General features: G+C 49.3%; 1 protein-coding gene across 2 annotated transcripts in view; it reads left to right on the top strand.

Moving 5' to 3' along the window:
- The window catches only part of HCN4 (hyperpolarization activated cyclic nucleotide gated potassium channel 4), a 136,002-nt gene that overhangs the window by 94,048 nt on the left and 18,284 nt on the right, over positions 1–23,670 (top strand). For both annotated transcript variants that reach the window (XM_061349939.1, XM_061349938.1), the window contains exons 3-5: positions 1,912–2,073; positions 9,922–10,140; positions 22,283–22,429. In XM_061349939.1, the coding sequence (XP_061205923.1) occupies positions 1,912–2,073; positions 9,922–10,140; positions 22,283–22,429 (528 nt within the window). The remainder of the gene's footprint in view (positions 1–1,911; positions 2,074–9,921; positions 10,141–22,282; positions 22,430–23,670) is intronic.

Below are 23,670 nucleotides of genomic sequence, written 5' to 3'. Positions count from 1 at the left end.
GTGGACTCCAGCTGCCTCTTGGATGCAGTGGGAATAATGGTGTTTAGGAGCAGTTATCCAAATCATTCATCCTGGTTTCCACCATTCTTCTGTGGCTCCCTCCTGGTCTGGCCATGTCACATCTGACAGTGCATCTTACCTCCTGCCAGCAGGATTAGGTGGGGAAGTGTTAAGATCTGCTGTGGAAACAGGCATTCAAATTGCCCAGCTCCCTCTGACAACACTGATGAGCCAACTGGGGCAGCTCACCTGACAAACCAGGATTCCTTCCTTTGGTAACTAAAGCCTTTTTAGCTGCTGGAACAGACTCACACTGTGGAGAGAGAGGAGACTGATCCCTGGCATAGACAATGATGGCAGGTACAAACAGTCAGAGGGGTGGGAGGAGCAGGCCTGTCTCTCTCAGAGCAGCAAGGAGCTATATGGACTTAACCATCCAGTCACATAGCACACCTATGGCCTGTCCCCTGCTTCACATACCTCCCTGAGAGACATCTCCCCTCTGGAAGCAATTCCCAGGTGCTGTCTCACCCCCTGCATGCCTGGCTCCCTACACAGAAGCATGGTGGAGCCCAGGCAGTGCTCAGGAGGCTCACACTACAGCTTCCTTTGCTCTCTTACATCAGCCTGTATCAGGGTCTCTGTGCCTTTTGGTCTGTTGCCTGGAAGGGAGGGAATACCAAGGTGGGAATGCAGGAATAGACTGCAACATGCAGCCACATCTGATGCCCAGCAGTCTTCTTTGCTTCTCACATTCCTCTGCTTCTTGTTCCCTTCCACTAAATCCAAATAGGACGTTGTGTCACCAGATTGCAGGCTGTGCTGCCGAGCAGCGGGGCTGCATGTGCCCTCATCCATGGGGGGCCTCCTGAGAAGGCACCTGACAGCAGAGAGTCTGCTGCATTCACATCCAGCTGTCCAACATCTCACTCCTCCACCAGGCACAGCACGACCATGTGTGGGAGCAGTGATGAGGCTCCAGGGCAGGCCTCCATCCATCCTGGCTCTGTCACAAATTGCCCCCAGTAGTCCCTTCCAGCCTCAACCATCTTGTGATCTCTCCTCACTGCGGCATGCTGTAAGGTATGGAAAACCAAACCTGGGTGATACATAGCTCAGGACAGCAGTTGCTGCATGCCCTGTGTGTCTAACTGGCATCACAAAGCTGGGCATAGGAGAGCCAAGCACCCCTGAAATCTCCACAACCATCTATAGGAAGAAGATGGTATCCATCAAGGAGTATTTGACTGCACATGCAGCTTTATGACTGGTATTATGGAGAACAGAACTGATGGTGGCACATGAACTGATCCCAGAGGTGCCTGGTCACAGGTTCTGGGTTTCCCTGCTAAGAGCTGCTCTACAGCTCTGCCATGTTTCTCTATTCCTTGCCCACCTTCACATAAGACTGGAAGTGATACAGCAGCAGAATACAAGAAATACAAGAAAATAGTTGAATCAGGTCCTCTTCTAGAAGTCTCAGCTGAGCCTGAGGCCTTTCCTTCTTGCATTTCATGTTTGCAGAGACTGTATCGACGGCTTCCACTGTGGGTCAGTCTGTAGCATGCATTCAGCAAGAGCAGAAATCAAAGAAGGGCACTGCAGTTTAATGATAGAGTTTATTTCTGACACGTGGCTGATGAGCCAGAAACATTTGCAACCAGCTTATTTTATAAAATGAGTTATGAAGCTTTTAGCATAAATGAGAAGGCAAAATCAAAGGGCAAAAGGGTCTATGATTATGATTTTGTATTTTAATCTGTTTTTCAGCTGGTTCTTCTGACCTGAGCTCAGCTGATGCAGCCTTTTCTGTTACTTTAGCAAGGTTCTTGACCCTGTTACTGCACCTAATGATGTTGGGTTGTTTGACTGGGGAGCTGCCATCTAACCTGCTCCCTGTTGCCCCTGCAGATCTTCCACATGACCTACGATCTGGCCAGTGCCGTGGTGAGGATCGTGAACCTGATTGGGATGATGCTGCTGCTGTGTCACTGGGATGGCTGCCTCCAGTTCCTCGTGCCCATGCTGCAGGATTTCCCTGACGACTGCTGGGTGTCCCTCAACCGCATGGTGGTAAGTGCCTGCCCCTCTTGTGCCCTCACAACCCTAAACCCAGGCCCTTGCTCACAGCATCACCATTGCAGCATCTATCTAACGTGGCATCTCCCATTTCCCCCCACCTCCTCTGAGGGCTTTCCACCTCTGTCCAGCCCCAGCGCTGTGGGCATGGAGCTGCGGTGGAGGCAGTCTCGACAAGGCTGCAAGGGGAGGACCCAGCCCTAGCAGAGCCCGCTGCGGGCTGCCTGCGGCACAAGGCAGGAGCGGGGCGCCCCCTCCCGGCAGGAAACAGCAAAGAGCGAGGATGGAAACGGGTTTCTGCTGGGATCTGGGCAAACTGAGCCAAAGGCGGGAGGCAACTGTTAGGGCTTCTCCTGCACATCCACTTGCAGGCTCGGTGTGATCACCCACTGTTCTGCGTGACGAGCTGCACAGTATCCCGTTAGAGTGGGCTGAAACAGACTCTGCCAAGCCACAGTGCAGCCTCCCATCACGGGAGCAGCAGCCAGACTTCCCAGTAACATCCCAAGCTGTGCTGCTCACTCTGCTGTTTGCTGAGAGGGAGATTTATACCATATGGTAAATGCATGGGGAGTTCATGGTGTCTTCCAACCACCTTGCTGAGAATTCAGGCTCTTTTATTCAAAAGGACAATGTCCAGTTGATTAAGCAGCAAAAACTGACAAAGCTTAAAAAATTACCTCTTATTGCAGCTCTTCAACCTCTGCATTCCCCCAGCCAGTTCCTCCTTAAAAGAAATAATAACCAGGCAGTCAGGCAGAACAGACCCAATGTAACATGGATAAAAGAGCTGCCAGGTTTCTGTGCCTCCCACTGTAGAGCTGTGGGCACATGCTGCCCATGCCTGAGGACACTGAACAGCCATGGAACAGTTGTCTGTTTGCTGTTCATTTATTCATTTCTCCCCTCTGCAATAATCATTCACTTCCTACTGCTGAAAGGTACCAGACTGACACTTCTGGAGACTAGAACCCTTTACGTATCCACAACATGCAGGAGCTGCCTTCCCCCATTCTGCCTTTATATTATTTATATGGCAGGAGAAATAAAAGATCAGGCTAATGCTATTCAGGTTCAGATGGACATCTCTCATCCTGTAGAGCTCAGAGGTGCAGACAGAAATCATCCCCACCCCATAAGGTGACTTGGCCATGGTGCACTTGCAGGACAGCTTCAGAAGAGCAGGTCTGAGCCATCTTTCCTTTAATCTCACATCTGTGTGGAGGCTGCTGCCTGATGGCAGTGCATCTGTTTGCTTTTCCCATCAACCCTGGGAGAAGACATAAAATCTGAAGAGTCAAAACACCCAGGTCTACTGGGAACTGATTTTTCTGATTCAAACGGGCTCTTGGACACCTTTCACTCGGCATCTGTAAGGCCAGGAAACCACTTGTAACCAGTGGAATGAAGAGCTGCAAACATTAGGATCAGAGCCTGAGGAGGAGGGAAACAAAGCTAGAAAGAGAATTACCTGCACCAGACTATGGTCACAGCCTACAAATGTCCATCAAGGTAACTGTGTAGTGAAGGGAGTCTTGAAAGGTGGCAGGAGGCAGAACAGGGGAAGAGCAGATTTAACCTGGGCACCTTCCTTAGCAGCAAGGAGGGGAGAGGGAAGGGTGGTATCCCACAGGCAGGAGGGCTCAGCACAGGCTCCAGGAGGAGCAGGGTAGAAAGTGGCGTCCACTCCAGACGCTGTACAGGAATGTGCCAGCCCCAAAATACCTTGGGTTTAGAGCATTAAACAGAGAGAATTAATTCATCTGCAATCCGACTTTCTTCCCACAATAAGGTTCTGTCCTCTAATCTCCTGAAATTTCCAGATGGGGCAGTGGGACATTGATGGACGTGGATAACATGATTATTGCAACAGCTTCAATACAGCCTGTAGTGAAGCAATAGGAGAGGACACTGAGGCAGGAAACACGAAGAAATCAGTGTTCTGAGCTGATTTCTCAGACTTTAGTGCCAAGATCTTGATGGTGTTTTCAAGAATGGCTGTTAGCAAGCTGGGATGGATGGGGTTGGGAGGTGGGAGTCCAGGATGGCATCTGCCTGTGACAGGTTGCGGTTTGTGACATTCTGTACTGCCCTGGTCATGGCTTTGAGGAGATAAATATACTTGGTGCAGGACCGTCCTGCTTATACACAGGAGCCAAAAAGCTGGGATGGAACCACTGTAGGAAAAAAAGGAATCTTCTGAAGCTGCTACAGCCAAGGGGAGCTGAAAGTGAGGTGCCAAATGCTTTGGAGGCTTTCTCCTGGAGTATGCTGGTGCTGCTTTTCCACTGCTCCAGCATCTCCCACCTAGTCACTTGGCAGTCCATAAAACCACCTCTGATTCCGACACAGCAGGGAAAGAAGATTCATCACCTCCAATCTGCTTCCTAAATGTTTGATCCTCTTCCAGGCCCTCTGTGAAGGGTCTGGTGGTGCCAAATCACATCAGGAGCTCGATAAATCCCTGGGTCCAATTCATCTTGGTGTTTCCTACATGCATCATGTAGAAATATGAGCAGTTTTAGATGTGAGTCTCCATGTGACTTCTTTCTGAACTGGCAGGGAAGGATGTTTGCAGTATTAATTGCTCAGCCCCATCTCAGGGGCTCCACCATTGGCTTCCCTACAGGGCACTTTATTAAACAAGAACTACAGTGAGTCAGCTGCTGAGCAGCATGTGTGAGAGCAGCAGCATCTCCTCAAGACCCTCTCCTGGCAGCTCCTCACCCGAGACATCTGAGCTCTGCTGAGACCTGAAAGCTGCTGGAAACACGTGGCTCACTCCCCTGGGTATTGTGCTGAGCTGAGGAACCCTGCAGAGAAGGCAAATATCCCCCTGTCAAATGCAGTGACCTTGCATAGGGAACACTAATCATCTTCCCTCCCTCTGAAAGGAGAGCAGCTTTCCTTTTGAGCTTAAAGCCTCCTCCGCACCCCAACACATTCCTGTAGTGATGCTGAGGAGGAAGAGAAATGGATGCCGCATGTGTTGTGGAGGACACAGCAGTCATGCATGGATCTTCTGTGTGATTCTGAACTCCCCCAAAGCCTCTGGTGCAGCTCCTGCCCTCACTCAGCAGGCACATAAATTGTGCAGTAGCTTATCATGGTTTACAGCATCTGTCAGGGAGCAGCAAGAGTAGGGCTGCTCCAGCGTGGGGTGTAAGTCAGGAGCCAGAGGGGAGCCCTGCACAGGCAGCACCCTCACCAACTAGAGCACTGTCCTGTGAGCTGAAACAGCATGGGCAAAGCAGAAGTGACCATTGACTATTCCAGGGTGTCAGTCACATCCAGGGTCTATCCAGTGAGTCCAGTTAGGAGCAGTAAGAGATGGAAGTAAGGCTGGAGTGTAATGTTCAGGTCCCAGGGCTGGGCACAGATCCAGTTCAGGCACGGTCTAGGTGCCCAGGCCTGCCCTGAAAGGGAACACCAGGGACATGGGGTGCATGGGTCAGGGCGCTGGACAAGGGTGATGACTGGGGCAGTTCAGACTGGTGCACTCAGAGCCCTCAGAAGATCTCTTCTGTTAGATGAAGGCCATGCAAAGCTCTCATTGGAAATAAGCCCAGAAGAGGCAGGTTCTGCCCAGTGTGAATTTTGACCTATCATCTCCATTTCTCATCCCACTCTTCCATTCCCTTAAACCGGATCTGAAGGTGTTTTCCGAGCCCAGCAGTTATGGTGTTGTCCAGGGGAGGGCAGTGATGTTCAGAGGCCTTATTTCACAGCTTGGCATTAGTGGTCAGTAGCAAACCCTGAGTAACATCTCTGTGGTCAGGTAAGATCACTCCTGAGACAAATGTGGGGCTTCCCAAGATGGAAATACAGCCTTTCACTACAGACAGTGCCTTAATACAGTGAGTTGTTAGTGGTGTAAATCAGGCATAACATTGTGCCTATGGGCTATGCCCTACCCAAGAACTTGCCAGTGCTCCTCAGTGTCTTTACTTCTTTCCCTCTAGTCTTCTCTAGTGAGGCTTCAATCAGGCATACTCACATGTACACCAGACCCAGAACATCCTATAAGACACCATGCAGGAGAGATCTGAGCAGAGGCATTGCATTCCAGACACTAATCCCAGAGGAACCCTTACAGTACTGCCAGTGTGGATGTTAAAAACAAGCTAGGCTGAGAAAACACTTCAAAGTAATTTGAACTCCCTTTTGGAAATACTCTTAATGCCAGGCATGTATCTGGGATAACATCCCCCTTGACTGTGTTCTGTAGCTTCACTTTAGCTGGCTTTGAGATTTGGTTAATGAGGAGCCATTTGCTCTCTGCAGTTTAAGGCCTCATTGACCTGCCTTAATGGGCCATTTTAGCTACTCCAGTATGTTTGAAGTAGTACAACCCTCCCACTCTGGGGACTGGCATATATTGGCTACAGGGCTATGACAGTAGAGTTTAGAGCAGGCCTAAAAACTAAAGATATACTCAGACCTATAAGCAAAGAACACATACACTGTGCCATGAAGATCCAGTGCTCTTTACAGACGTTGAAAGAACTCAGAGGTTGTGTCATGAAAGTAATCGCTCTGAAAGGTTTCCCCTCCATGGAAGTGCCTCTCTTGCAGCAGTCCTTGATCTCTTCTCGCAGCAGATACTCCCTCAGGATATTTGTCTTAAAGACTCCGTGTTCTCCTCCAGCTCTCATCCCCAGCCTGTCATTAACTGAGCACTCTGCTCTTGAGCCTGGCATGAAGCAGGCTGTCCTCACCCAGAGCTGTGCTGCTGCTGGGAACTGGGCTTGAGGCTTGGAAGTCTGATGTTCCTAGGGAGCCAGAAGAGATTCTGCAGGCTACAGGGGCTCAGTGATGTTGGATGTTGTAGTTTTGGATGACTAATCCTACAAAACACTGGCAAGCTTCCTCATAAACAGCACTTTGAGCAGCAAGTTGCTGGAAGAATAGCATTTAAAACCTGAACCTGCCTGACACCGGCTGTTCCTCTTAAGCTCTGATCATTCTTTGCCATTAAAAACCGTGGCAGTCAGTTTCCTGAGATACCAAATTCTGGCTCAGCTATTCTTATTCTGCCTCCCCAAAGTCCCTTTGGAATTTCAGTTCATCATTTCTGCTCTCAGTTCTGTTGTTGGCTTGTGCTGCCCTCTTAAACTACTGCCACACTGAACTCAGAGGCAGCACTTCTGCAGTGTCCCAGTGAGAAATGCCTGGTGCAAAAGGAATTCATCTGACAAGGAAGGGATGGGCCAGGATCCTGCACCAGTAAAGCACCTTTTAGGCAGAGGCTGGTCAAGTGTGACTGCTCCTTCCTGTTGTCTCAGGATGACTTTCCTCCTGAAGCATGGAAAGCAAATGGGCTAAAACCATGGAATTTAGAGCATTTACCGTTCTGTGAGTGCAGGGGCCACAGCTTTACAATTGCCAGTACTGCAGGGCTGAGTGTAGGGGACTGGTTCCTGGAAGAGTTAACAGGGGAGATGCAGGTCTGGCTCCATAATGTGTGCGAGATGCTTGATGACTTCACAGATCAGACGTGGGTCTGCAAAATGACCCAAAACTTGGGTGGTGGAAAAAATGGGTCCCCCCTGCTTCTTTGGCCAGGACTCTAGGGGCCATAGCATAGACATGGGTGAGGGAACAGAGCAGATTCACTCCTCTGGTGCTTGCACCTCAGGCAGCCCTTCCCATCCAATCCTTCCTGCTGCCCTAGCCAGGCAGCACAGTACAAAAGATCTTCACCCCTATCTGGCTCCCCTTTGGTCTGCAGTTCCTCACACATGGGCATAGCCAGGAATGGAGACAGCAGTGCCCACACTGTCTCTTGTCTCTGTTCCTTGACTCCAGGGTAGTTTTTCCAAGCACAGGAGGCGAGCAGGGTCCTGCTTTGTCAGGGAGGGGAGCTCAGACAGGCTGGCGCCGGGCGGGAGCAGCTTCTTTGGGGCTCTGAATGTGCTGCTTCTGTGTCCCCTTCACTATCATTTCTATTGCTTTGCCCTTCTTGTTGCAGTGTGAATCAGGCCTGGCTTGCATAATGTAACTGGATATGGCCCAGGTAATGCTATCACCTGCCTTTGTCCATGTGCTTATCACCTAACCAAGCATTAACACTCTCCGGAGGTTCCAGCTCTTTGCCACAGCTTCTGTTCACTACTTGTAAGCTCAGGGAAAACTTTCCATCAACGTTAGTGACACTGAGGGAGCTGTTTCAGAGAGCTCCTCAGCCACCAAGCTCAGTGCGATGAGATACCTCCAAGGAGGTGCCCAATAAGCTCCAGGGGTCATAGCATCACTGGTCACTGGTGCTGTGGCTGCTGCATCTCTCGGGGTGGAGTTCATAAAAGCATTGCTTCTGTGTTTGAGAAGCCACAAGCCAGGCGTTCTATACAATGACCTTCTAAGTTGCCAGGGCGTATGGATTTCCACCATAATGTTAATGCCTTCCTAGACCAGAAAGAAGAGCGGTGAATGTACAGGTGATGTGCTGTGATGAATGTCACGGGAGCAGAGGTATTTTTTCACATACCCTGTGGCAGCTATGTGTGATGAGAGTGCATTTACTTTACAAGGTTTTGTGGCAAGGACTTGCTAGCACATACCCACAGGATAGTAAATGCACCTTGAAGTGTTCCACATACTCAAGCTCATCAGATTAATCATGAAACTTCTGTCCCATGATGTCATTGCTGAGGTGCTGCTTGTGTTGGTTGCAGTGGGAGAGCACAGGGTGTCTGGTGAAGCCCTTGACTTCAGCTGGCTTCTCTCAGTGGTTTATTGCACCTCCCAGATTAGAGCATTTGTAATTTTCTCAGCTCCCAGAGAAAGGCCCTGTTTTACACTGAGAAGAACTCACTCTCTGGACATTATTATCCTAATTTTCTGCCCTTCCCATCTCTTCAGGTAATGACCAGAAATCCGGACCATTTCCTAAATTGCCGGGAGTGATTTTCCCCACTCTAAGGCACCATGCTTAGGCTGTCTTTCACCAGTTCAGTTGCCTATGTGGGTCACTTCAGAAATATCCCAGGGCCTAATACCAGTTTATGAGGATAGCAGCATGTCACACTGCCTGCCTTCATTGCTACGAAGTTTTGCTGGAAAGAGTATGCAGGATGTCTACAAACACTGTCCAGAGTCAGTTAATGTCAGATGACCAAACTTACTGAATTGTAGAATCCCAGCATGGGTTGGGTTGGAAGGGACCTTAAAGCTCACCCAGTCCCAACCCCTGCCACAGGCAGGGACCCCTTCCACTGGAGCAGCTTGCTCCAAGCCCCTGTGTCCAACCTGGCCTTGAGCACTGCCAGGGATGGGGCAGCCACAGCTTCTCTGGGCACCCTGTGCCAGCGCCTCAGCACCCTCACAGGGAAGAGCTTCTTTCTTATATCTAACCTGAACTTCCCCTGTTTCAGTGTGAACCCATCACCCCTTGTCCTATCGCTACAGTCCCTGATGAAGAGTCCCTCTCCAGCATCCTTGTAGCCCCCTTCAGACACTGGAAGCTGCTCTGAGGTCTCCACGCAGCTTCTCTTCTCCAGGCTGAGCAGCCCCAGTGTTCTCAGCCTGGCTCCATACAGGAGGTGCTCCAGCCCCTGATCTTCCTTATGTCCTCCTCTGGACTTGCTCCAACAGCTCCATGTCCTCCTTATGTTGGAGACACCAGCACTACACACAGTGCTGCAAGTGGGGTCTCACGAGAGCAGAGCAGAAAGGCAGGATTATAGAATGTGCCCAGCACTTCCAAGCCCTCAGAGAATACAATTGCTTTTTTAATATGTAGAGCGGCTTTAAACAAGGGCTTTGGGGTCCAATGGTGGCTGTGCTTTTCTGGAATGTGAATGCCTGTCCCAGTGCTGAAGCTCTGTCTGTCTGTCTCTCTAGAACGACTCCTGGGGGAAGCAGTATTCCTACGCGCTGTTCAAGGCCATGAGCCACATGCTGTGCATTGGCTACGGGCAGCAGGCACCCGTTGGCATGTCAGACGTGTGGCTCACCATGCTGAGCATGATTGTGGGGGCCACCTGCTACGCCATGTTCATCGGCCACGCCACCGCCCTCATCCAGTCGCTGGACTCCTCGCGGCGGCAGTACCAGGAGAAGGTAAGGACCGGGCTCCGTAACCCTCGTGACTGTATCGAGGAGTCCAGGGCTGGCAGTAAGCTGGGTGAGAGGCCAGATCTGTGGTGCTTTCCTCACCACGGTGGTTTGTTACTTACCCATCTCCACACAGGGTAGTCAAGGGATGGGTAATTCATCCCTTCACACAAACCCTCAGGTGGAGAAGGGTAATACCAGGGCAAGTGGGTGACTCTTGTCATTCTTTTTAGATGAACATTATCAGTGTCACTGGTGGCATCCAAAGCTGCAAGTCAGTTTTTCCTTTCTGAGATCTTGTTTCAAATCCCGAGTGAATGTTCCAGAATGCGTGGCTCTGTGTAGCAAATACTGGTTGTAAAAGTATCCAGATTATTCACTTCAGTGCTCAGGAGGGAAGCTACACAACAAACCCAGAGCACGGATCAAAGCTCAGGAACTCCCAACACATTCCCAGGTAGCTCTTGAATGAATTGCACAGTTGTTGAATTGCATAATGGAGGCATGGGCAGAAATGTCACAGTGATCAGTTACCACTGCGGTGGCAGTAAGTGGTGGTGGCATTAGGGTGGTGCTCTGTGTAAGATGGTAAAGGACAAAGTCAGTCATCCTGATACAGCTGATGAGGGTAACTCATGGGACTGCATCAATTCCTTCCCTCATTCCATGCCTTCGGTATCTCACTGTCTGTACAATGACATTTTGTTATCTGAAGCAAAAGTGCAGCGATGCTTTGCCATCCAGGACACAGGCAAAACTTCTGCCTTCAACTTCTGCTTGAAGCTGCAAAAGCAACTGCTCTCAGCAGGGCTGAGGTTGCCATAGGCATAGGCAAGGAGATGTTGTGGTCGGTGCTACTAAGATATTTGGTCTGAAGATCAAGAAGAGGAAGAATTACTTGGTAGCCCTGTCCTGACAAGGCCAGGTCCAGTGGCTGTTATTTAAGGGGGTCAACTATGGCTAAGTGAATTCTGAGTTCAGAGTGGGCTAGGAACACCTTTGTTATGGGGTTAAAATGCTGGGCCACAGAAAGAGAGTAGGGCAGAGACTGAAAGCAAAGAAGACCAGAGGCTGAATCATGATTTGAGGAGAGGGAAGATCTCAAACCACAGCTGGAGGTAAAAGAGGGGAAAAGCCCAGGAGAAGAAGGGTGGAGGACTGGGCTTTGTGTAGAGTTTTACGACTGTGCTACAGACTGGCTGCAGTAACTCTAATTGAGAGTGTGGCATGCCAGAGGAGAGGACGCTCTAACCCCAGGGATGAAAGCTGATCAGCTCTATGTATGCAGAGTACTTATTCAAATGTGTTTGAAGCAGCATAGAAGTGAAGGGCTGATTTGCAGATCAGGCCACCTGGCCAGCCTCACTGCAGCCAAGGTTCCACCTGCAGGGCTGGGCACCACAGCTTTCTCCTCAAGCCAGGTCCAAAGACAAGGGCTGAACTTGACCTTGGAAGTTGGATTCCAGTCAGTGCTCAGGGAAGGGCAGCAGGGACTGTGGGGGGGATGACAGAACAAATGTGAAGTGTTAGAGCCTTATTAGAATGGAGAGATGTGAATGACAGGGTTAACAGATCCTGTGGTGATAACAGGTTCATTTCCCAAGGTATTCTCCTGGGATTAAAGCCTCAGGGATTGAGTACCTTCATTTTCCCCTTGCAAATGGGCCAAACAATGGCCTAAACCCAAATATGTATTATTTTCTGCATTCCTTAGCACTTGAATAGCCATGGTTAAAATGAAGCTGCTTTGTGATTTGCAGCCTTGCAGCTCAATTTAGTTCAGTCCTCATGGGACAACGTGCCTGTTGAAGCATAAGCAATGAATCTCAAGTTTGGAGGTCGATTGGTAGAAGCAGGCAGCAGTTTAGACACTTCTACTGGGTACACCTTTGGCTGCAAACAGGGCTCTGGAGGCTTTAGCAGCTCTTCCAGGAGTAGCCGACCCAGGGGAAGGCAATGGAAAGGAGTAGGAGTAGCAGAAATAGCATAGTAACAGGACAGGAGGTTCTGGTTAGTAGCTTCATTGAGAGGCTTTGCTTTGTATAACCTTCAGAACAAGGTTCAGGATCAGGAGTGAGTTTGTGGTGATGTTTCAGATTGTCCTGAGCCTGCCAAACCAGCTTGTTCTTCCCTTGGACAAACAGGAATTTTGAGGAGAGGAGTAAAGCCAAGATGTGCTGCCTGGTTCCTTCAGTCACAGATTTGTCTCACTCTGGCTTGGATTCATTGAACATTTGGACATTCAATCCCTGTCCTGTGTAAATCTTCTCCTGTAGCACCTGAAATGACACTGTGCTGGTTTCTGCATGGCAGGGAAGCTGTACAGAATCAATGGGGTAGTAGGAAGCATGGAGAATTTGGATAGGGAATTTGCACCCTCCAGGATAGTGTAGTGCAGAGGTTTGTGAGTACAAGCAGTGAGTCCCACAAGGCACAGAACACTCACACCAGCTCAGGCACTGGTGGCATGAGCACCCCTTGAACAGCCCTGAATCATAATAGCTCTTTAGATCTAGCACTCTGAACTGACTGCTTTATTTCCAGGCCCAAAGGCAAAGTCAGAAGGGACCTCTGTCCTGTCCTGCATTCAGTGTTATACCCTTAGTCTTGCTCATAGTCACAGGGAGTCAGTGGCAGGATCAGGAGCTGACTCATCTCTTAACCTCTTTACCAAGCTCATTCCTTTCTTCTGGGTTAGTTTTCTGCCAGACTAGAGGAGGTCAGTGAGTGCCAGAGCTGGTGCAGGGTGCTAGAGGAAGAGGTCCATAAGCAACAACAGAGGCACAAAGCCCTTTTCAGCTATTCATGGATTATCTCAAGCCTTAACATAGAAATTCCTAATCCTACAACTTTCAGTAGCTGTGGCTCATGAGGGAGGAAGAGTGTTTCCTGCCCAGGAGATAAATAAACCAGACCAATCTGCAAGTTATTGTCCGGTTTTTTGCAGGTTCTCCTATTAATTTCTCTGCTTATAAAGCTTGGCTGGATTAATATTTATGTCAAGTCACCACACACAGCCTCGTCCTCCCCAGCAGACTCTAACCTTGAAGCTTTCGCTGCTTCCTGCAGCCAAGCTCCTTGGAACAGAGCAGGGAGAGACTCTGGGCTTCACTCTCCCAGGATGCAGGCAGTGATGGGATCTGCTCCCCTGTTACCTTCTCAGGTACATTCAGAAGAATGACTGATGCGAGGTAGGAATTGCTGCTGTCAGCGTTGCAGAGCCCAGCAAAGCTGTTATCTCTCCTTCCAGAGCCTCACCTCTCATCAAGATCTGCCTGCCACACTGGCATTCCCTCAGCTCTTTGCTTTCCACATTCAGTCCCCTGCTTCTCCACCCCCCTGAACCATCACTGTCTGAACTGCCCAGTGAACCCTGAATTATCCAGTGCCTCGTGTTCTTAAAATACATATTGAAAATGGGTGGATACTTAGGTACTTGTGTATTCATTTAATACTCTGAAGCACAGCTGCAAGGGGACTTCCTTACAGAAGCACTAAAGACATCTCCTTTCAGTTCTTGAAACAGCCTTGCTTACCCATCAGCATGGGCCTTTTTGACACATCCAAGGTCTGGCTGTCCAAGCAAAAAGCACTTTATAGTCCAGCTATCAACATAGCCCTTCTGTCAGCAGCCTGAATTCAGCAAAGAGTAATTGGGGAAAATATAGTCACTGTAAAGGCTGAAGCAAGACAACAGGAACATTCAGTCTGTTGGGACAAAGCAGACGTTAGAGCAGTGTTCATTAGAGGGGAAGTGAGACTGCTGTTGTGCCTGCCTACTGCAGGGAAAGCTGGGGACTTGGCCTTGGGCTTAGAGAAATTCCTATAAGGGAAATGTTTCCAGTGTTACTGAGTGCTGAGATTCAGACAGTAGGGATCCCTAATCTGGCTTTGTCGGGAAAGCTGGGAGGGTATGGCTGGGAGCTGGACTGCTGTGTGGATTGCTCTTCTGTTCTTTAGTCTCTTCCTCAAAGTACCTGAAACTGCCTGAGGCACACCACCAGGTGAGAAGAACCCTCAGCCTGGCTTTTCGTGGCTACTCCTTTGGATTTGGGGTCTTTTACTGTGCAGGTTGGTGTTCTGAACAGCACCCAAACGGACGTGTGCAGGGAATTGGGTGCAGAGATCCTAGCTAGGGTCCTAGATACAGCATAATCCCATCAGCCTGGCTCCATGCCCTTGCTGTTAGCCTCCCTCCAGCCCTCCTTTAAGCAGCTCTGATTAACCCAAGCACTGCACTGTAACAAAGCTGTATTCAGCCTTGTGGCTCCAGGACTGGATAAGCCAGTGCTACCTTGGGGCCAACACAGCACAGAAACATGAAGATAACCAGTGTCATGGAGTTGGGCAAAGACTTCCATTTTTCCCACACGTACTCTCCCACAAAGCTGGGAAATGGGATGTGCATTACCAGTCTGAACAGGATTTGAAGTGACATTCCCAAAGTGATTGGTCACCAATGTCTGTAGGTTCTCAGGGGTCGTTCCAGATTCTTAGTGTTCAGAGGGCTTATGTGGAAGTCCTCTTCTGAGCTACTGTCAGGGAAGCTGCAAAGCTCCCTCACTCTTGTAGTAGGGAATAGGAAGGAGAGGGAAATGTGTGCAGCACTCCAGAAATGAAACGTGTCTGGAGCATTTAATCAAATGGAAAATTCAAACTTCCTAATTGGGAAAAGTTTGGAGAGCCGTGCTTTATCCTGCTCTGACAGCACTAGTTGTGTATTACTTCAGCCTATTAAGAGATGGCTTCAGACCTGTCATGTGTCCCATGTCACTGTCAAAACATTTGGGGTTGACAGCAAGGCTTGTAAATGATGGGCTTTATGGACCGTGCCTGCAGTGAAGCGCCTGTGATGTGCCTTGGGCTTGGGCTCTCAGCACTGCCTCCAGGTAGCTGTTTCTGGAATCAGGAACAGGTTTTCTGGGTAGTTTGCAGTGCATAGGCACGAAGTGAAAGGAGCAAGGTTTGGATGCAGCTTCACTTAACAGGAAGGGTCCAGCTTCCTAAAGCTTACTGAGAATGGATGGAATAGAAACGGGTGCCCCATCCCCACCTTTTCTGCCCACATGTGACAAGTCTAAGGAGGCTGCCAGAAAATTGCAACCTCATGTAAGTTGGGTCTCCTTTGAGTTGGGATTTGGACAAAATATCCCCCAGAGGTCCCTTGTAACTGCTGCAATTCCTAGTCTCTGGCAGCTTTATTCAGTGGGAGCGGCTGGCTCAGGAAGGTACATCCAGTGCTGCAAGGCAGCTGTCCCTTTAGATACCACAGCAACCTCAAGAGTATTTGTAAGAAATAAGTACTGGGGTGGTAGATGAATGATTCCTTCAGTTCAGCTCAACCAACACATCAGCCATTCGTGTCAGTTCTTTAAGCTCCTGTTCATGAGAGACTCCTGGGTTGGCTATAAAATGGAAGTGTGTTACTAAGAGAAGCCCCATTTTGAAGCTGTAAAACATGCCTTGTAGATACTTGAAGCAGAGATTTCAGTGCCCAGCTGGGGAATGTTTCTGTCCTACAAGCAGCAGTGCCTGCATGGAGTGCATGGCTGACACTGAGTGTGGGGGCACATACGGTTCCCTCTCCACTCTCAGACAAGGGGAGGAAGGAGGCAGTAACTTTGCAGTATCTTTGTAGCCCATCTCTAGAGAAGGGGAAGGGAAGCTGCCACATAGATTGCCTTCTGCCAGCAGGTTTACATTGGAGATAGGTCTCCATTTGCAGTACCTGAGATACTGTGATTATAGCTGGGCTTTTGACATCTTCTTTCTGAGAGTGGAAGCCTCTGTTCTTTGTTCTGTTCTTTGCACACCATCGATGCCAGCCTGTTCTGAGCAGTGTGCTTGTGCACACACCTGGAAAGGGATCTTGCCTCAGCAGTTCTTTGTATCCCAGTGTGGGATACAACAAACTTCATTATCGGTTTTGAAATTCATTTTGGCACTTGAAGTGTAAGTAAATAACTATCTGGGTTAAAATGGACATTCTCAGCTTCCCTGCTGAGCCATCCTGGCAAAAGTCTGCTCCCAGCAATGCTCATCTTAACCTGCAGAGACTCACTGGTCCCTTTTCCCCATCTCCAACTTTGGTGGCAGATTTTCTCTCACCTCTTTCATTCTGCTCTGATGATGAAAATAATACTGAGCTCTTTTTCCCCATCAAACCTCCACTTAAGTGGCTCCAGTCACAAGACCTGACACCTCCAGTATGCACTATGAGTTTCACAGTGTTTCATGAATGATGAAAGATTCATTGAGGAGGTCCAAAAGGTACCTGTGCTGGGCTTACATTGGTATGTGACCTCACAAACCCAGTAAGGCACTCTCTTCAGCTGGAGCCAGTCAAGGAAAACAGGCTGTTTCTGTAGCCATGATGTACAGGTTTGTACATAATGCATTTGTCATTGCACCACCTTCCTTCAGGCTAAGCACTTGTAAGAGCAGACAAAGGGGGCCTTGCCCACAACATTTAGTGCAAAGATGTTCATCCTAAAGCTCTTGGATCAAGCTCTTCTAGACCCCTTGAAGGTAGCAGCCATTTCCATTGCTGGCAGCAGTGGGTGATGTGCGCTCAGTGCTGTGCTAACAACACCATCTCCTTTATGTTCCATGGCTTGTGCCGCAGCCACTGCAGCAGTGCTGCTGATGGGTGAAGTAAACAACTGTTCCATCAGCCCCTCATTGACCAAGCTCAGTCTGTTGACATCTCACAGCCCAGAAATGAAGCATAATCCTTGCCTAAATAGGTGCTGATTAACAGCAAGGAGAGGCAGCTCTGGCAGCTGATCATTACACTCATCCTCAATGGAGTGAATGTTGTATGGAAAAAAGCTCCAGGAATTTTCTGCTGGTGTCTGTGGTCTTTGGAAGGCAGCAAGAGATAAATAGCCTGATTCTAGGTAAGGTGGTTTCTGAAGGTTACCACTGCAGTAGGGGTAAAGCTGTTCCATGTCTTTCAGCATGTAGCATGCCATGGTACAAAGAGTAACGTGGTCTTTGGACTCGGAGCCAGGAGCTCAGAGCCAGGACATGCTGTTGAGCTTCTTGCGGAATGCAGGTAGCTGTGGTAGATTCTAAGGCTGAAGAGTGCATGGCTGTAGGTTTAAATTTAGGTCATTAATCCGAAAGCCAAATAGCACTGATAAAGTTTGGTGCTGTGCTAGGTGTGGTCTGAGTTGTTCTGGTTGAAATAACCACCCATTCCTATACAACGAGGTACAGTTTGCCTGTACCCAACTCTGAGCCTCCCAACCCAACCCAACCCAGACTCCCCTCATGCAGGCATCCTAGATGTCTTTCCTCTTACTAGTTTACTTAGAGTTTCCTTTGGGCCTTTAAGTGAAGGAAGGAATCCAGATCCTGCTTCAGCCTCATCTCTGGCTGCCTGGGGCCTGGAGGGTACGGAACGGACAGCATGTGCCTGACTACAGTTCCTCTCCATCACTTTCCTATTCCTATGGAACAGACAAGCCTGAGCACATTTAATTTGGTTGGGAAACAGCAGGACAGTGCCCACAAGCATGTGTGTAGAGCCAACGGCATTCATAACTGTTGGCAGACGCTGGATAAACTGACATAACCTGCACTAGATACAGTTTTCAGCAAGAGTTCAGGAAGAGTAAAGTTAGATGGACCAACACCGGTTAGGTTGACCAACACCGCTCATTCCTGGAGTTATTCGACTCCATGACAACATGTGTCTTGATCATTTAGAGGAAGATGGAGATGTGGTTGTAGAACACATCCTGAGGGTGGGGATATGAATAAAAGGCAAAAAGGAACTCAGCATTCCTTTGTTTCTAATGATCACTGCATGCTGTGTAGCTGCACTGGTTTAATCCTCATCACAGGTCAGAGAAAATAAAACAAAGATGCAACTGTGGCCTGTCACGACACTTTGCCTGGTGATGCTCATGACTTGATCTTTACCTCTGTGAAACACTAATCCATTGTAAGAGCCACAGTGTTGTACCTCATGGCTGCTGATGTGGATCTTAATCCAGTATCTCCAGCATTCTTAATCCAATATGTTACCAGCATTCAACGTACGGTCAGTGCATTATCATTCTTCACTTCATGGGAAATGCGTTACTCAGCTGGAGCATCTTTCTTCTTACACAAGTGCATCTCTGTTGACTTCCATGGAGTCAGGGAGACTGTGAATGAGGTTAAACTCTCCCACAGAGGTTTCAGCCTGGTAGGATGCAAGCAGTGCAACAGCTCTGTATAAGTAATGTGTATTTATTGCTGGGTAGATGGAGATGAGCATCCCAAGTGCCTTCACTGGAGTGGGTTATGTGTTTGCCCGTGTCAGCATCTGTGAGCATGTGCAACTGTGTTTGAATTAAGTGAGGTACAAAAATGGAAATCAGTGTTTCTCTGGAGCCCTGAAGAGTGACGTGTATGGACCAAGAGAGGGCTCAAAGAGCCTGAATGGCAGGACTGGGATGGGAGCAGCTCTCCTTAGATGCAGGGCCGTTTTTATAATCAGAAGTAAAGCAAGGAAATAGTCAGAGTCTTTTTGCCAGTGATTTATTACAGAGAGGAGGATTCATGACAGAGATTGAGGGCAGTGAAGACGTTAAAGCTGTTTAGTTCCCTTTGGACTGTGAGTGATCTGAGCTTTGGTTGAAGGGGAAGGGAGTGGGGAGACAACTAAGGAAGGTAGGCAGATGGGGAAGGAAAAATACTCAGGGAAATGGTTTCCCTTTGATTTATTAATATCTCCTTTAAGGGCTTATTTCACATAAAACAGACTTAAAAAAAATGACCTAGGATTTAAATGGACTCAGTTGTCTTCGGAGAGATTGAAATAATTCCTAAATAACTGATTTTAGTTGAACACAGAGAGGCCACTAATCCCTGCAGTTCCTTGGAGCAGAGCTCACACTGGTGACATGGAGGCAAGTGGGAAGGTGGAACAAACAAGTTGAAGGGGAAAGGAGACAAGAGGAGGGTGTCAGGTTAAGCAACATCTGAAGGTTCTCAAAGGGCTGCCACCTCAGGGGGTATGAAGTGGTTTCAGAAGGTGCCAGATCTTCAGGGCATCAAGGAAGGCCTGTAAATTCAGGGTTGTCAGGTTGATGCTTTAACCCCCATGTACTGCTGATGTTCACCACACAATTATCCTTCCCCCTTTGCTTTGTACCATCACTGAGTGTTGCTGATGGCCTCAGGATAGATCTCCTTTAGAGCTTAAGGTGAGAAGAGACAAGCACAGCCCACTGCACTTTGAACCCTCCCTCATGCTGGTTTAACAGCCTTTTGGTTAGTAGCTCTGAATGCTCCACACTACAGGAGCACTGGCCTTCAGCAGCACCAGGAGAAGGAGGAAACCCCACATGGCTGTAGTTTATTAATGTAGAGAGACTCTGTCTCTGTGCAAGGGAGAGTGAAGAGCTCACAGAACTCCCCAGCTGGCATGGGTGAGAGGAGGTGGCACCAGCAAAGATGGGAGAGCCAAGATGTGAACCTCTTGTTAATGATGACAGAGAATTACAGTCTCTTACTTCACTTTTTCCTCTTAGAACCGTGTTCTTCATTTATAATCAGAAGCAGAAGCTTTTTTTTCCCTGGTGAAGTAAATTTGGCCTGGTTTTACTCCGAGTCTTATCTAGGGACAGTGATTCTAGGAGAATCTGACAAGCACTAGAGACTTGCAGAGCAGTAATTTATTGCTCTTCATTGCAAAGCAATAAATCCATGTGCAGTAGTGAATAAGCAGTGTCTGAGAGGCCCCATCCAACCTGTGCTAGTGAATCTGAGGATCCTGGGGGGATTTTTCCTGAGAAACAAAGGTCAGTTGAAGATGATGGCAGGTACACATGGTAGAGGGAGGAGGGGCACCAGGCAGGCATCTTGTGACCTGGTCAGTGGTCCACTTCAGGATGTTGGGCTAAAACTGACAGTATAAGGTGATAGTTTTGGTAGATAATTTAGCCAACAAAACCACAGCATTAAAACAAACCCAACTGTTTGCAGCTTGAGAATCAATTTAACAAACCCAAGTCAGCAAAAGCTAGTGTGTTTCCATAGTGAGTATCCTGTATGCCCTGTGTCTGATTTGACAGGTCTCATGGGTGTCTCAGATGCCGCTAATGTGTCTCCAGTGGCAGTAGACAAGCCATGTTTAAAAAGAAGACAAGAAATCTGGAAGGGGGCTTGGGACAAGGGCCTGTAGGGACAGGCCAAGGGGAATGGCTTGAACCTGCCCGAGGGGAGACTGAGCTGAGCTCTTAGGCAGAAGCTCTTCCCTGTGAGGGTGCTGAGGCGCTGGCACAGGGTGCCCAGAGAAGCTGTGGCTGCCCCATCCCTGGCAGTGTTCAAGGCCAGGTTGGACACAGGGGCTTGGAGCAAGCTGCTCCAGTGGAAGGGGTCCCTGCCCATGGCAGAGGGATGGAACTGGATGAGCTTTAAGGTCTCTTCAACACAAACCAAGCTGGGGTTCTATGGTTCTGTGTTTGTTTGAGCCAAGACCTTAAACTTTCAGCATTTAAGAGCGTAACCCACAGAACTGTAACCGGGCTCGTACCAGCACGTTGTCCACATGGGACATGGTGGTTCCTGCTCCCTTTATCTCCCTTGCTCATGACTGCAGCCTCCATGCAGCACCCAGTATCCTGCCAGGCCCTGCAGAGCTTCAGCAATCCAAGCAATGAAGTGCCATATTCATTGCCAATTCTGTGCCTGGCTCCAGCACCCGAGGTGGTGACTCGCTTGACTTTGCTCATGCTGTAGTGATGATGAATATTTACAGTCAGCTGCTCTGCTGCTAGCTCCAGACACAAAGCTCTGGAGATGCCAGGAAACCCCGAGTGTCTCCTCTACCACCTTGGCTTCTCAGAGTAATTCCTGCTCCTCTCTGGTGCAGATGAAGTTGTTAGCATGCAAGGCAGCACGAGCACAGGCTGTGCTGGGAGCAGAGTGACACGGTGTGTGCAGGGGAGAGCTGCAATGAGCACAGGTTCAGTAATTAGGCTCTTCAGCACAAGCTGCAGTAAAGGGTTATTCAGGGACAGGTTTCTCAGGGACAAGAGGGGAAAGAGGGATGGCAGAAGGGGGAGCATGGTCCTTTTGTCAGCATTCTTCAGTATGGTACACACTCAGGATCATGTTCTTTACTGCAGACCAGTGGGAGGGAGCACAACCATTGCAATGCACGCACCTTGTCTCTGCAGCACCTTCAAGGCAAGTGCCCTCAAGCCGTTTACAGTCCGAGGCCCTTAAGGAAGTGTCGTTTATTCATAGAAAGCACCATTCATCCCCAAATACTGCTCTGGCATCACTCATAGTGGGTCCTTGTATTCCCCTCTAAGTGACATGGTGGAAACGCAAACCATTAGGTAAAAACACGGACAGGTTAGACAGCAGAAGTGCATGGGGCAGTAGAGACCCAAGAAAGGTGAAGAGAATGTGGGGCCCAAGGTGAGAAGGCAAAGGTTCCATCATACGCAGCAGCCAGGAGCACAGAGCAGAGAGAAAGCAGACCATGGGTATTGCAGCTTCAACTGAGTAACTCAGCATGCAAGTAAGTCTGTGTGTGTCCTTCAGTTGTCTGTGGCTATGAACATCCCAGGCTGAACCATGTTATGGCCCCTGGTGCAGTGGGCTCCTGTGCTTGGCTGAGGCCTTGAGGGGCTGCACATCACTTGCTGCTCCAGAGCCAAGCCATCAGGTCACTGGCCACCATTCCACTGTGTGCTGTGGAAAAGCCTTCTGCTGAGGACACCTTGTACGTCCCTTTTCTGATTGTGCACAAGGGTTTTACAGCCTTTGCTCAGCAATATTTGCTGTGAGGAGATTCCCAGCTGAGCACTTTCTTACCAGTTTTGCAGTGTCTGTAGGGGAGGACAGGCCCTGGGCTGCTCAGCACCCAGGGAATGAGGAGCTGCCTCCGCAGTGTAACTGTCTGAGGGTAAGTTTAAAGGTTAAAACATGGTACAGCCATTTGGGGAAAATAACAAAGATATAACAAAGATGCCTGCACTCTCCCCACACAGTTGCTCTCTCCTGCACCAGATTATCTGCCCAGGTCTGGCTTGACATGAAGGCAGCAGGTATGGGTATGGTCTAGTTTGTACTTGTCCGTGAGTGGGCACCATTGTTGCATGTGCTGGTAACTCCTCCTCTTCCTCTCTTCCTTGCACAGTACAAACAAGTGGAGCAGTACATGTCCTTCCACAAGCTCCCTGCAGACATGCGGCAACGCATCCATGACTACTATGAGCACCGCTACCAGGGGAAGATGTTTGATGAGGAGAGCATCCTGGGAGAGCTGAGTGAGCCCCTCCGGGAGGTAAGGAGGTGGCACTGAATGGGCAATGCATGTTCCTGTCCCTTTTGGCAGCTGGGCAGTTCCCAGTGTGCAGTGTTCTGTCCCAGGGCTTTGCAGAGGACACAATTGCAGAGCATTGGCTCTGGGTGTGCTCTATGTGTTTGACCAGCCATAAAGGCCCTGTTTCACTTGGGGCTGTACCTGTTCCTGTGCTGTGCCTACCTTTCTGGGAGAGCAAGGCCAAGAAGAACAGGGTCTTGGGTATGTCTCTGTGGGAGACAGTTTCACTCAGAAGGAATGACTGTCCTATCCATTGGTGTATGCCTGGTATTCCCTTGATTTGGTCATGGCAGAAGTCACTGCTGTGGAGAGAGAAACCCAGGCCCTTTGGTGTTCGTGGGACTCCTGCCTGAGCCTGTTAAAGGCTGCAGCACAAGTGATGTCTGACATAAAGGCTGCAGTGTGCAGGCTGTGTTACCCACCCAGCACATGAACAGGTACATCTTGTCAACTTTTGAGGCTATGGTGATATCTGGCAATGTCATCCCCTTTCCCAGCGTGCCCCTGCAGGAGACACTCTGGAAAGTGTCATTACCTCACACTTCTGGAAGCCCTTTCCTCTCCCCAAACAAACATGCACGGCTGCTTCCAACTTGTGCTCCCTAATCTGTATCTCATGTATTTATATAAACCTCTGTGCAGTGTGGTGGCCTCATCTGTGCTCCAGACATCAGCTGTAACAGCACGTAGAGTCCAAAGGAGAGACCTTCCAGCAGGGCCCATGCTTCAAACAAGCATTTACAGAATGCTTACACTGAAGCCAGGCAACGCAGGTTCTCCCTAGTTTGTGGCTCCAATATATTATCCACCAGCACTAGAAGAGGTTTTCCTTTTGTCTTTCTCCCCCTAGTAAAGCACCTCCATAGGAGAAAGAAGAGCTGAGGACCTACCAGCCTTAGTTTAAAACTAGTTCAGTCAAAGTCTTAAAGGCCAACCCTGAAAGGAACCCCAGTGAGGAGCAGACAGATGCTTCCCAGCCCTCCTTCTTCCTGCCCCAGTCATCCAGGTGCCTCCTCCCTGCTTGGCTGGGGAGCCCAGTGCTGAGGTGCTTAACTAGATATCACTTTCTGCCGCTTTCCAAGTCTGACCTGGCACAGAGCAGCTCCTGTGCTGTGGAAAGTGCTGTCACTCCCTGGGAGTGACAGCCAGCCACAGCAGGAGGCACTGTCCCTGTCTGCTCTGGACAGCTGAACAGCTCAACT

The sequence above is a fragment of the Neopsephotus bourkii genome, unplaced genomic scaffold (genome assembly GCF_033783945.1).
Source record: "Neopsephotus bourkii isolate Nb327-2 ecotype Australia unplaced genomic scaffold, CSIRO-AGI_Nbou_v1 NB_463, whole genome shotgun sequence".
Taxonomy (NCBI): Eukaryota; Metazoa; Chordata; class Aves; order Psittaciformes; family Psittacidae; genus Neopsephotus; species Neopsephotus bourkii.
Note: the sequence above shows the minus strand (reverse complement) of the source record. Positions and strands in the feature narration are given on the sequence as shown.